Here is a 13899-nt window from a genome sequence, read left to right on the forward strand (position 1 = left end):
TTCACAGCAGCATGGTAACTCACCCAGCATGGGTAACTCACCCTTGAAGGAGTAGCTGGTGCGATGTTAAACATCAGCAGTGGGGAGACAAACGTGCCCAGGGCATGGTGTTAGCCACGCAACCACCTCATGCACTGTGCTGGCCTTAATAGATATTGGCTGACAGCACTTGTCCGGACGGTCCACAAGCATAATGCCGGGCGGTGTTGATGCCGCATGCCTGTGATCCAACACTGTGGAGGCGGGGATTGGTGTATTACAGAAATGTTGACAAAACTCCTTTCTTGTGGGCCATTGAGGTCCCATGCCCTAGCTTGCAGGATAAGTAAATGTGGAGTTTGCCTGATTTGTCTGTATGGAATCGAGTGTTGCATCCTCGCTCACATGCGTGGGTTTTCTCCAGGTGCTCCGGTTTTCACCCACATGTAAACGCTCATTAATCGGCTGATAACACCTTAATATATAGAGGACTGCAGAGCTTCGAGGGAATGTGGCAACGGCTCATTGCCTGGCTGCTGCCTTCCACTTGTTTGTGGTTCCTCCCGAGTCATTCTTTCTCATTGAGAGTGAACGAATACTTGGTGCCATGTTACAAGTTGAACTTTATTATTATTATTATTGCTACAATGTTGGACATTTGCCTTTGTGTTTTTGTCTGCTTATGCAGGGGAGAGAGGAAACCTAAGATCGACCTCTTCCGTACGTGTGTGGCAGCCATACCCCGGCTACTGCCAGATGGGATGAGTCACTCTGAGCTGCTGGAGATGCTGGCGAGGTACCTCCTCAAGCTAAAGCCATAACCCTACGTTTCCTATAACTCTCGCGGTTATTTGCATTTGTTCATTGGCCAGTGTGAAGTAATATCCAGCCAGGCGGCACTCTGGTTAGAGCACTTGACTCATAACTTGCTGTCAATTTAGCTCTTCATCCCTCGGTGAGTTCCACTTTGGAGAAAGTTGTCAGTGGTAGTCTTACAAAATACGTTTTTCTTTCTTCTCCCAAATTATGTTCTAGTTGCTATTAGTGTCCTGCTGGCTTGAATCAGAGACGCACATTTCACATTTGGATCTCTTGCAGCCAGAATTGCACCACCTTCTGGCAGTGAATGTCACTGCAATTAGGCTTGTGGGGGAGCGGTAGTGTAGCGGTTAGTGCTCTGCGCTACGAACCTGGCGACCTGAGTTTGATTCTCGCTCACAGCCAACATCAGTGATGATTATCTGAACCGGTCCTGGGCCTCCCCTAGGTCGATTCAACCTCAAATGAGTACTTGGTGCGATGCGTAAAAACATCGCCACTAGGGGGTTAACTCGTTAGAGGTAACCAGTTCTGATATCCCATCGTGGCAATTGAATCGGTGGATTTTTTGTATTCTTTCTTTTCCAATCCCTCCACCTCGGGCCTTCCAGCAGTGTAACCCCAGAAGCACCGCGGGTAGGCGGTCGTCAATTCGTTGGGGTGGGGTAAAGTGTGGGTACTCCCATTGCTTCCAACACGTCGAGGTGTTAACAATGTGCCTTCCCTGCAACGTGTGCTGTGTTGTGAACGTTATCCTTGAAAAAATTATGACTGATTGACTGGAGATTTTAAAATAATGTAACATAAAATACTGGATTTACTATACGATGAGCACTCTTTGATGATATTAGGGTGGAAGAGCATACCAATATGTTGTCTAGAGGAGCAACTAGACCTCCTGCTAGTGGAGGCCCTTCCACCAGGAGTGACGTGAGTAAGCAATTGCAGGGCTTTACGTTTATTTACCCTTCTCTTTTCGTATGGATATGAATTAAGTAGCAACTTTCAGTCGATGAATCCGGGTGCTGGCTTCCTGGCACAACAAGTGAATCGCACCTGGGCCCTCACAATGCTCGCAGTAGACATGAGTTTACACACCCATAGACTCGCACAGAGACCCATAGACTGGCACAGAGACCCATAGACTGGCACAGAGACCCATAGACTGGCACAGAGACCCATAAACTGGCACAGAGACCCATAGACTGGCACAGAGACCCATAGACTGGCACAGAGACCCATAGACTCAGTGAACATTTCACGATGCTTTCTTCTCTTTGTCGTGATGCGGTCACATTTGGGCAATTCATTTATTTTTCAGTTTAACACGTAGGCTTGCGCGACCAATATCATCCATAATATAGTTTTTTTTTTGGGTTAGATCATGTTAAGTTTATTTTCCATTTGTGGAAGAGGTGCCTTTGCCAGTTTGGATAGACTTGAAGGTAGCCCACTACTTGTAGTGAGCTTCTTGATGTCTGGGGTGGTGCTGGTGGGAGTAGTGGGAACCTCAAAGGGATTTACCCTTTGACATCACAGTGTACATTGGGGTCTGCCATCTCCGACCTCGTGCTGAAGCAGCCTGTGGCTATAGACAGCGTCGGTGGCCCCTCCTCCGCACATTGTGCTCAGCAATCTCTCCCCCCTTCAACCCCCCGCACCTCCCTCCCTTCCCAGGCTAACGACGCATGCAGACGAGGAGCTGCGCAACCTGGCGTGCGCGTCGCTGCAGAGCCTCATGCTGGACTTCCCGATGTGGCGCGAGGACGCACTCATCACCTTCCTGGCGTTCGTGTCGCGCGACGTGGGCGAGCACCACGCGGCAGCGCTCGACAACGCCCTGCGCATGCTGCTGCAGCTGCTCACGCAGTGGCGCCTCGCTGTGCAGGCGACCACGGCAACGACGGCGACAACCGCAGCCGCGAACATGACCACGGCCATGGCCGCCAAGGTGCAGGATGAGCGGCAGGGCAGGGTGAGCGGCAGGCAGCCGAGTGATTTGGGTGCCGCGTTGGAGAGGTGTTAACTACCTCGCCCGGTATGCAGGAGGTCGTGGGTCTGATCTGAATCTTGACCGTAGTATTGTGGTTTGAACATGGCCCAACCAGGCAAATGATTTGTTTGTTACTTTATTTCTCTGGATTATAAGAATGCTCGGGAAAGTGAGATGCACCTAAACTTTTGTCCAGGTCAGTAAGGTTATACACCTACTCGAGTATAAGATGCATCACCCCCCCCTCATTGCTGAAAACAATCAAAGGGAAAAAGTGTGCCTAATCATCTGAAGAATACGGAATATTCCGTGGCAGAATTCTCATCTCGCATATGGATAGTTGTGTGTTCATGTCACTGTTGGCGAGCGGGTAATTTCGATTTTTTTGTCACGAATGCGCAACGGTGGGGTGCCTGTCGTGCCGCTGACAGGCGGAGTGTGCTGCTGCAGTGGCGGCGGCAGCTAGCGAGCGGTCGCTGCACCATTCGCCCGTGCTGCACGCCGTGGAGGGCCTGGCCCTCGTCATGCTGTGCAACACAACCGTGGGCACGCGGCGCCTCGCCGTGCTGCTGCTGCGCGAGACACGCGCCCTCGCGACCACCCTGGGCCACTGCAAGGTGCGCACATGCGTTGCTACCCTCGAGCTGCTGCGTGCGTGCCTGCTGCCTGCGTGGCTGTGAGCGTTACTTTGAGCGTTGTTGCACGAGGTGCTGTGTAAGTTTGTGCGACTGTTACTTTTGAACGTTGCTGAGCAATTTGCTGCAAGTGTTGCTGTGCACAAATGTTCATTAATGTATTTTGTGCACAAATGATGTGTGCGTGTTTGGGAATGTGTGTGGGAATATGCGTGCATGCGTGCATGTCTGTAGGTGTGCGGGTTGGGGAGTGGGAGCGCAGCGGTTAGCGTGCTGCACTCCGAACCCGGCGATTCCCGCTTGAGGCCAACATCGGTGACGATTATCTGAACCGGTCCTGGGCCTCTCCTAGGCCTACTCAATCTCAAATGAGTACCTGCTGTAGTATAAACATCGCCACTGGGGAGCCGGCCACCCACCCCTTCGGTGTACTGTGCCAGCCTTCATGAACAAGTGCAATGAACGAGTGTAATTATAATAAAGAAATATCTAATCGTGAAGGTTTTTTTTCCAATGTACACAGGACTCTGGGGGGGCTTCAGTAATAAATAGCATCCATCCGTGCTGTATGTATGTACGTTCACCGTACGTAGCCAACCATGCTAATCGGAGGTACTGTCATCTGCTCTTCAGGTGGATGAGGAGCTGGTGATCGACATCCTGGAAAAACTGAGTCCCTCTGTCCTGGAGAGCTTCATCCACTTGACCAATGCTGAGCAGGTCGGTTAATGTCCACCCACACCACCCGTGATACCTATGAGAAACATTCATGGGCATTTCGATTCGCGAAATGGAAAGGCCTTTTTTAGCCTAAATTAGTGCGTTTTCTGACCTTGAAAATTAAATACTGAAATTGAGGCCGTAGTGACTATTAATGACAGGTTCCTTTGTCAACAATGCAACGAGATTGGCGGAATACAGAGACACTAGACTAGACGATATTATTGAAGATGCTGCATTGTGTTTGATATACGTATGTAAAATGTGTGATGTGTACGTCCGTTATGTGTATTGCATCATGGACATATGTAATGTGTTATGTATCAACAAATTAGTATCCACTCCAAAAGAATCCATTCTTCGCACAAAGACAGTCACTGCATCGCATGATTTTAGATTTGATTCTGCGGCCGTCTGGAACGCTCTTCCTTTCGATATTAGAAAGCCACTGGAGTTATGCACTTTCAAATCTAGATTGAAAACGAATTTCTTTTTTACTGCATTGTTGTGTTTAGTTTGTTGTACTTCCCCCACACCTCCCATAAGCAAGATTTGGCATCGTAGGGTCCGAAAGAAGTTGAACATACATACACACAGTCCCTCTGCTCCACGGACTCTGTCCTCTTCCTTGCTCCCATGATCTACTGCTCTACCACTGGCGGCCACTTTCGTAGCCACTCCTGCCCTCCCCTCTGGAACTCCGTACCCAGGAAACTTCACCCGTCCCCCCCCCCCCTTCTCTCTCTACTTTCAAGTCTCTTGACAAAACCTTCCTCTTCAAACTGTTTAGATTATTTAGAGTATTTGGCTGTTATAAATTTCCATGTGATAAGCCACTTCGTTGAGCTATCGTTTGTGGCCAGGTCTCTTCTGAAAAAGAAGCTAATTGCTCTGTGGGCTTTGCCTGGTAAAGTAAAATTATAGTTTTTTTTGCGATTTGCTTACCTTTCCTATATTTTGCACTTCTATCTTGTTTTGGTATTGTTTGTTTTGTTATTATTGTAACTTTCTGTACATCTGTGGAAAAAAGAGCATTATAGCTCATCGGATTCTTCCAGTTTAAATAAAGATTCTGCTTCTGCCTCCGGATCTCCTGCAATCGCTTCCTTTCTCTCCTTCCCTTCGCTCAGTCCCTTTCTTTCCCTCCCAAATGTCCACGTGTATCTCTGCGCCCTGGGTCGTTTGTTATGTTATCGGCGTAACTTGTTAAGATCAAAGCTCGCTTTATTCCCCCCACTGCCTCTACTTCCTTACTTAAGTTCTTCCTCCCTCACTTTCCCCTCCCCACATAAAAGTACAGAGAAACGGCTCGCAGTCCCTACTCGGTGGACCAGCGAGCCCAATCTCCTCCCTCCTCTAAAGCCAGGAGCACAGTTCGGGACCTACAGTATGTCCACAGAGTTTCTGTGCCCTCTCCCTGCATCGCCGTTTGTGGTCTGTACCGGATTCCTATTGAAATATAATAAAAACAGTTGAATAAAATCTCGCGTTATAATTAAGACCAATGCTGCTGCTCTCCCCCCCGCGCGCGCGTTTCGTGTTTCCTGGGCCAGGCCGCGCTGCTGCAGCTGCCACCGGCTGTGGACCTGCAGTGGCTGAGCGAGGGCACAGGCGTGCCCGAGTGCAGCATGCTCGACACGCGCAGCGCCTCGCACGTGTGGCTCTTCGCTCAGGCGCGCGACCCCTGGCTGCTGGCGCTCGCCTCCCTCCTCGGGCACGAGCAATTCCAGCGGAGCTGCCCGCTGGCGCAAGCGTGGGCCTGGTCGTATGGCATGGTGCGCCTCACGGCGCTCACGCCCCTCGTCGACCCAGGGTGAGTCCCGTCGTCGCATCGCGGTGAAAACGATGGCGTCCATGGTGATAGGCTATTGGCTTAGTCCGAGTACATCATGGAAGTCGGACTAAAATCTTGACTCCCAAGACCTTGTCCAGATGATGCTTGACGTAGTTTCAAGCGAAAGGTGACATTATCTGCTTGCGAAATTCGCTTACGAGGATTTCTATTTAGTCTACCGGTAAGCTTAAACAATGTTTGGCATGTTAAACACTTGTAAACGTGACGATTTAATTTGTTTGGCGATGTCTTAATAACACAAATTTGGCCAGATCATGATGGTGGCCTAACCTAAAAATCAATTCTCGATCTTATTGGCTCGGAAGACCTAAAATATCCTCGGCTCTGTAGAGAGAACTTTCGTGGAGGCCCTTCCAGCAGTGAACAAGTCATTTCACCCCAATATTCATCAGGCAGCATCATCTCACATGACATTCAGACACTGTCGCCACCACGGCGCGACATTATCATGAATGTTACTCTCCTGTTCCCGTCTCTCTTTGCCGACCGCTTGTTCCGGCACAGGAACCCCGCGAACGCAAAGCGGATCAGCGCCGTCCCGACCACTGACTCCCCCGTGGGGCTTTGGCGGAACTACCTGGTCCTGTGCTGCAGCCTGAGTCCCGCGGGCGTCTCGGCCGGAGGCGGCCACCAGCTCCGCGGCAGCTCCCCCGAGACTCTGGCCTCCACTCCGGAGAGCTCCTACAGTTTTGATGGCAAGGTGTGTGTGGCGAATGGTTAACCGCCTCGCCTGGTATGCAAGAGGTCGTCGGTTCGATCCCGACCCCTGACACCTGCTGCATAATTGGAGTTTGCGTGTTTTTTTCGTGGTCGTGTAGATTTTTCTCAGGGTCCTTTCCTTTTGGTTTTTCTCTCCATATTTAGAATTAACGTGCGTTTAGAGTATTTGGCTGCAATAGATTGTCACGTGATAAGCCACTTGGTTGAGCTATGCAGCTCAGTGGTCCTCACCTGGTAAAATAACAATAGTTTTGTTTTAGTTTATGTCTGTTACGTACCAATGGACAGCCCCAAGCGAGCTGTCAAAATGTCATATTCCCGTAGTGGGAGTCAGTTTCTCAATATGATGACCCCGACCAGGATTTTAACTGGAATTAAAATCCCAGCATTCGAATGGAATTAAAATCCCAGCACTCGAATCACACTACTCATCTGCATATAACGACGCAATGCCCGATGCACAAATAAGAAGGAGACATCGATACACTCCGCTGCTCCTGATGGGGTTGTCTGGCTTGACCACCTGATATGTAGTTGTTGCCCTGCTCAAACGCGCGACGGGGTGGCACGTATATTCGTCGGTAGCCCAGAGATAAGTCGAAAACATTCCTCATTCTCATGGCAGATGCCAGGTTCTCTGTACAGTGGCCACTGTTGACTTTCCTCAACGTTTTTATTGGCCCACGGTTTGAACTCATATCCTTCCCCCTGTGAGGAAAACACCTCAACCCCGCTGCCACCTCGCTGAATTATACAACTTGTTTATACACTTTGTGGCGTGAATTCTTGTGATTAGAAGTTGTGTTCTCATACAATTATTATTTCCTGGCTCATCTATACTGTCTCATTTGTGATGTTAATAATGTTTCTCTTTTGCTCACAAATAGCTGTCATCTAACATTGTCAGCTGATTTTCGGAAATGAAAACCGATTTGGATGAATAGCCATGAGGCTCGTCGCTGGTAGCCTATCTGACACAAGTGCCATGTGCGCCCTGCCTCTGCTGCGTGTGAGCAGAGTGTGGGGGGCTCATCCCCGGCTGCCCTCTTCCACTTGGTGGTGCCGCTCATGCGCTGTGAGAGTCTGGAGCTCACAGAGTGCTTGGTGCTGGGTCTTGGGTGCACCAACTCGGGTGCCTTCCGGTAAGCACTGCCTAGATCGGTGTGCATGTGTGCATGCGTGCATCTTAGGGGTGGAGTATTTAATGCACTGCTCTACAAACCCAGCCACCCGAGTTGGATTCTCTCTCATGGTCAACACCAGTGGTGACTATCTGAACCGGTCTTGGGCCTCTCCTCGGTCAACTCGGCTTCAAAATGAGTACCTGATGCAGTGTGTAAACATCGCCACTTGGGAGATAAAGGCAGCTGGGCATGGTACTGGCAACCTACCCCGTCGTGTGCCATGCTGGCCTTATTAATAGGTGGTCGTGAAAAGCACTTGCCCAACAGTCTGCATGTCTATACAGGAATGTGTCTTCTTTACATATGGGGGACAGTGGCACAGTGGTTTGTGCTCTCATTATGATCGAAGTGAGCTGGGTTCAATTCCCATTCAAAGATTAAATCCATGGCATGTGGTATTATGTGTCTGTCCTGGGCATTACCATGAGTTTACCAAGCTTTAAATGAGAACCCAATACAGTGTATACACAGTGGCACTTGTCAGACAAAGGTGAAGTGGCTTGGTGTTGGCCACACGACCCCCTTGCATGCCATGTTGGAACCTAATGGTTGCTCTGTCTTGCAGTGAACTGATGGAGGAGCTGAACCCGATAATAAAAGAGGTCCTGGATAAGAAGCAAGAGGTAACGTGACTCCCCTTTGACTCAAAACGTCTGCTTACAAATCATGTTGTATGTTGAACTTCTTTCGCACCATACATAGCCAACCATGCTAATCGTAAGTATAGGTCAAGGACAACAAACTAAACACAAAGCAGTTCTAAATAAATGAGTTTTCAATATAGATTTAACGGTGCATAGCTCCGGTGGCTTCCTAATATCAGCAGAAATATCTTTCAAGCCGCAGAAGTGCATCTGAAAGCGCGCGATGCAGTGACCGTCTTTGTTTGATGGTTCGCCAAAAGCCGCTGCGAAGATGACCGGAGTTTGTGTGATGGTTACTTATGCTCCTAAACGAGATCAGCAATGTATTGTGGTTCATTTGCGGCAAGCACCTTACTTGTTACGAGTGCAACCTTATAATGTAACAAAAAGGCTCCTCTTTCTATCATCGTGAGTTTAGTCCTCACCACAAGTTAACTTAGACCATTATCTCTCCTGGGTCGGTAAACAAGCACCACAATGAGAAGTTAACAACATTGTCCGATGGATATAATGGTCCCTGCCATATTCATGTGGAATTTCCACCACTGGCTCAGGATTACCAGCGGATAGTGCCACTACATGATGCTCATTTGAACGTATGGGAAAAATAAGTACAGTAATTTATTTGTAATATTAATGTGTCGTAATTTTAATTGAGCATCTGCAATCTACAGTGTGCAGAATAGGGCCCGGCTTCAGTGATGTACAGAGCTGCTTCTTAAAGAGCTTTAATAAATTCCTTTGCTTTCAAATCCAGGCTACAATACCTCTGTAGAGCCATGATTGGGACTGATGCCATTCATTATGAAATTCACACCAAGACTCGGAGCTTCTAACATCCCATTCTCCATCAAGCTGTCAATCACTGCCTTTATTCAGAAGTTCAGTCCATTCTTGTTGAAAAATGTGACGTTCCTTGAAAGACTCCTGAAAACCTTTTCAAAATACAGTTGTGCATAAATCTAGTAAATTATTTATTTTCATTTTTTGTTAAAACTGATATCGATCACAAAATGTAATGCTAAAATACAACAAACCCACATCATATAGCAAATGTAATACATCCATTTACTATACAACACATATATTTATGCAAAACAGTTTTGATGATCTTATATATTTGGTGACTTGAAATACTGTTTCGTTAATGAAAGTGCATAAGGCCATACTGCAATTCTAAACAAAAGCGAATTAATACCGTCTTCAGGCACCAGTGAATATGGGATGATGCTCATCTCAGACGAGTGAACTGCACTGGGTCAGCTGTGTAAATTCCACTTTTTTCTGAAGCGTCAAGTCTATCCTTCAGAAATTTGACTTTCTGCAAAGCGCTATCTTTTGCATGATGAGCTGTGCATTTGTTGTTGTTGTAACTTTCTGACCTTCAACTGGACATCTGTGAAAAAGAGCTTCATAGCTCGTCGAATTTCTCCATGATGAATACAATTTCTGATTCTGCAAATCCTTCCATCCAGAATTGAATATCATTACGTTCATCGTCGCCCTTTCCCTTACAGAATGTGCGTAAGAAAAAGAAACGAGACATCCTGCGGGTGCAGCTGGTGCGAATCTTTGAGCTTCTTGCCGACACTGGGGTTATCAGCCACAGGTAAATGCCGAGCCAATTATCGGTTACTTTTCAAATGCTCAGACAGGGACCAATCTAGGCATCTTGACGATGACAATGAAACTAAACCTACTAAAACGAAACAATTTTTTTTTATTTTACTGGTAAAGCCCACTGAACTATATCACTCTTTTTCAAAAATGACCTGGCCACAAATGATAGATTAACGAAGTGGCTTATCATGTGGAAGTTGATAGCAGCTAAATAATCTAAATGCATGTTTCTAAACGTGGATGGAAAAACCGGAGGACTCAAAGGAAAAATCCACGCAACCACAGGGAGACAGACGTGCAAACTCGAAATATACATGTGTCAGGGTCGGGATCAAACCCACGATCTCCTGTCTACCAGGCGAGGCAGATAGCATCTTGCCACGATGATGATGATGATGATGATGTTGATTGGTTGGTGTGCCGGACAGGGGTAGCGGTGGTCTCGAGGCAAGCACGCACACTCTGAGCAGCTCGCTGCTGGAGTACGTGGACCAGACCCGGCAGCTACTGGAGGTGGAGAATGACAAGGACTTGGATTCCGTGCGCGACGCGAGGATGCACTTCAGTGCACTCATCGCCAACCTCATCTCACACCTTCCAAGTGAGGACTCGCACTGTGTGTGTGCCTGTGTGTTGAACTTCTTTCGCACCGTACGTAGCCAACCGTGCTAATCGGATGTGCGGGGGAAGGACAACAAAATAAACACGTAAAGCAGTGAATCTGGATGATTTAAAAGTGCTTAGATCCAGTGTCTTCCTAATATCGGAATGAAGAGCATTCCAGATGGCCGCAGAAGCGCATCTGAAATGGAATGAGGTAGTTCAGTTACTGAGTCGCCAACTCTTGAGTTCCTGGTTGTAATACCTGAGCAGGGGCAGGCATTCATTGGGATTTCCTGTGACAGACAACGGAATGTATACCACGTGAAAGCTTGTATCAGTTTAAACAGTAAATGCTTCAATAATAGGGTTTTTCTCCTTTTTCTGGCAACAAAACTGAAACCTTTTTACGAGGATTCATGTCTGCATTAACCACAATACTTGCAGTCAAATTGCAAACAAAAAACACACTGATAATAAAAAAAGGGGATAAACCCTATTATTATATTTTGGTACTGGCAAAGGAGGTCTAATGATTAAGTAATTGCTTCCCTGCGAAAATGGGTATGGAGCAGTCTTTAAGTCCTGACGTTGCTGAGAAAATATATATTTATATGATGGTGACCGGTCAGTATAATGTAACCCTCCAAAACAGTGGCTGCATGTTTCCTTTATTGGTCACGTTTCACCTAGAAGTGACACTGCTGCTCTGTGTTGCCTTTCCTTTCACCGCTTGTGAGCAGTATCGGAGCGACGCTTGCTGTTCCCCCAGCAGAGCTTACGGCACAGTTTATTCCACCTTCTCAGCCAGTGGGCAGGCCCGTTCCGTCTCATCTCCACGCAGCTCGAGTGGAGTACGGAGAGGAGTCAGCCCATCACACGCCAGAACTTCCTCGCTCTCAAGGTGACCTCGCCGCTCTAGTTTTCCGCCGTATGTGCCCAGTCGCTCAACTCCATGGTGCCCTGATTCCAGACTCTACTTGCAGCTTCAGCTGATTATTGCCAAGGTCAAGAGGTGACAATGGCCAATGCCACCACCCCACCTTCAAAAGCTCGCTCTTACAGTGTCCCACCATCTAGGTTTAGGTATTACCATTGGTTGCTGATCTGTGGGTTTTCTCGAGGGCCTGTCTTGATAATGCACACATGATCCACCCATTGCATAATCCTCTTCCTGATTACTCTCCAATACTTTTCTGCCGTGCCCTATTCGTAACTTTTAAGTGGCTTACCTTTCCTTGCCATGGAATTCAAAATATTCCTCTCATCCATATTCTAAAATTTGTTTTCTTGTTGCTTGGCATGCATCTATATTTCAAGGTCAGAAATGTATTTGTAGTCGATTGTGTTAAAAGCAAGCTGACTGACAAACACAGTGCAGCCATTACCTGTCTCAAACATCCATCTCTTTGTACTAAAGTTGCCCTCTCCTCTTTGAAAGTGGTTTATGCAGTCAATAAAAACTCCACCTTGCAAAAGCAACACATTCTCACAACTGCGTGAACGTGGAGCCGCACTTGAGTCGGTCACCCTTTGGGATTCAGCGTCATGTTAAGTTTAGCATTCAGGTGGTGCTGCGGTTAAAGAGCTCGACTCCCAATTGGAAATTTGTGAATTTAAAGTCCAGTTAAGATAAAGGCACAGGCCTGAAATCGTTTGCTCACTCTTCTGCTGGCAGAAGGACCTCCGATAGATGAACCTGTAGAGAGTCACTTTTAAAGGATATTCTATGGATGTATGTTACCTTACTTTTAAAAGTACAGTATTATCAGAAACGAATGTTTGACGGTAACCTTCACAATAACACTGAGTGGTGCAAGGGGGAGCCTTTTTGTTTACATTGCGTGTTGCTCCCAGGCTATGGCGGCCGTGCTGTGCTGCGGGCCCCTGCTGGAGAGCGTCGGTCTCCCCATGGACGGGTACCTGCAGCGGTGGTTGGACAGCATTCTGGGACACCCGGACCCGCAGGTGGGTCGGTGAAGGAACGTGTTATTGTTTTTATTGTTTCGCTTGTTATATCCCAGGAGAGCCATCACTAATTCACAAGGCTCGTCTTCAGGAGGGCCCTGTTAGTTTTTTGGGGAATTGGGCAGGAGGGGGGGCTGTTGTTGAGTGCGATCCCAGTGGAGTGATTTTGCAGGGTGCTTTTTCAGCATTTCCATGTTTTTCACCCAATACCAGTTTCATTCGGTGTTTCCTTTAAATTAATGAAATAATTGTTCAATATGGAGCAATATACTTCGGGGAGTGTCTTCATTGTGTTGGCGATTCATTGCAATGCTAATGCATGCAAAATATACATTACTATGGACGTGTGTACATACTCGATGGGTGAATTATTATAAATACAATGTACATGCGTGCATGTATTTGTATCGGATCCTCTTTTCATTGGGGTTATTTGACCGCAGTTAACCATGCTGGTCAGTATGGGTTGGTGAGGGTGGGGGGAGGGGCATTGGAAGGGTGGCAATATAAGTCAGTGAACAGTACTCTACAATACAACATTGCACTGTTTTCACCTGTACTGTCTGTGAGATGGTTATAAGCCATGAGCACTTTCCAGATTCAGCACTGCTGAGTTTCTGACATGTGACGTGATCGAGCGCGTTCCATTGATGTGTTCGTAGGAAATATATGCAGGGGTGGCGCAAAAAGTCAGGGCAAATATGGTTATATTTTAACAAATCACGTGGGATTATTATTTTTTGAATGCATGGCTTCTTGAAATTAATTTGAAGATCACAGGTGTTCATCTTGGGACATTCATCATATTGTGTTTCGTCTGAATATCATTCACGGTTCTGGGTTGACTTTTGTAAACAATTTATTTGAGGTGAACCCATAGGAAGAAGAACAATGTGATACGAATAATGATAATACATCAAACAATTGTTTAGATAACTTCAAGAATAAACAATTAAACGTTTTGATGCCAGTGTGAAAGTTAATTAAATAACCCTATGTATCCTGACTTTTGGACCACACTGTGTATGTGTATATATGCACAGTAGATGCGTTCCTGGAGCTTTATACATTGAATTACTGATAACATTAGTACTACAAGGATCCGTTCCCAGCCTTCGTAACTTACCATTTCATACTGTAAAGACTTCATAACTTACCGTTA

The 13899-nt window shown here is 47.0% G+C and overlaps 1 protein-coding gene across 10 annotated transcripts in view; it reads left to right on the plus strand.

The window, feature by feature from the left end:
• LOC144722608 (protein furry homolog-like) overlaps nucleotides 1-13899 on the plus strand; it is a 268927-nt gene that overhangs the window by 194008 nt on the left and 61020 nt on the right. For all 10 annotated transcript variants that reach the window (XR_013586071.1, XM_078600842.1, XM_078600843.1 and 7 more), the window contains 12 exons: nucleotides 668-775; nucleotides 2476-2749; nucleotides 3223-3408; nucleotides 4060-4146; nucleotides 5700-5959; nucleotides 6506-6701; nucleotides 7739-7863; nucleotides 8471-8528; nucleotides 10067-10158; nucleotides 10598-10770; nucleotides 11513-11673; nucleotides 12627-12737. Coding sequence is in view for 9 of the 10 variants with exons in the window: in XM_078600842.1 (XP_078456968.1) it covers nucleotides 668-775; nucleotides 2476-2749; nucleotides 3223-3408; nucleotides 4060-4146; nucleotides 5700-5959; nucleotides 6506-6701; nucleotides 7739-7863; nucleotides 8471-8528; nucleotides 10067-10158; nucleotides 10598-10770; nucleotides 11513-11673; nucleotides 12627-12737 (1831 nt within the window). In the remaining variant the exon portion in view is untranslated. The remainder of the gene's footprint in view (nucleotides 1-667; nucleotides 776-2475; nucleotides 2750-3222; nucleotides 3409-4059; nucleotides 4147-5699; nucleotides 5960-6505; nucleotides 6702-7738; nucleotides 7864-8470; nucleotides 8529-10066; nucleotides 10159-10597; nucleotides 10771-11512; nucleotides 11674-12626; nucleotides 12738-13899) is intronic.

This window comes from Lampetra planeri, chromosome 15, assembly GCF_965212315.1.
Source record: "Lampetra planeri chromosome 15, kcLamPlan1.2.h2, whole genome shotgun sequence".
NCBI lineage: Eukaryota > Metazoa > Chordata > Hyperoartia > Petromyzontiformes > Petromyzontidae > Lampetra > Lampetra planeri.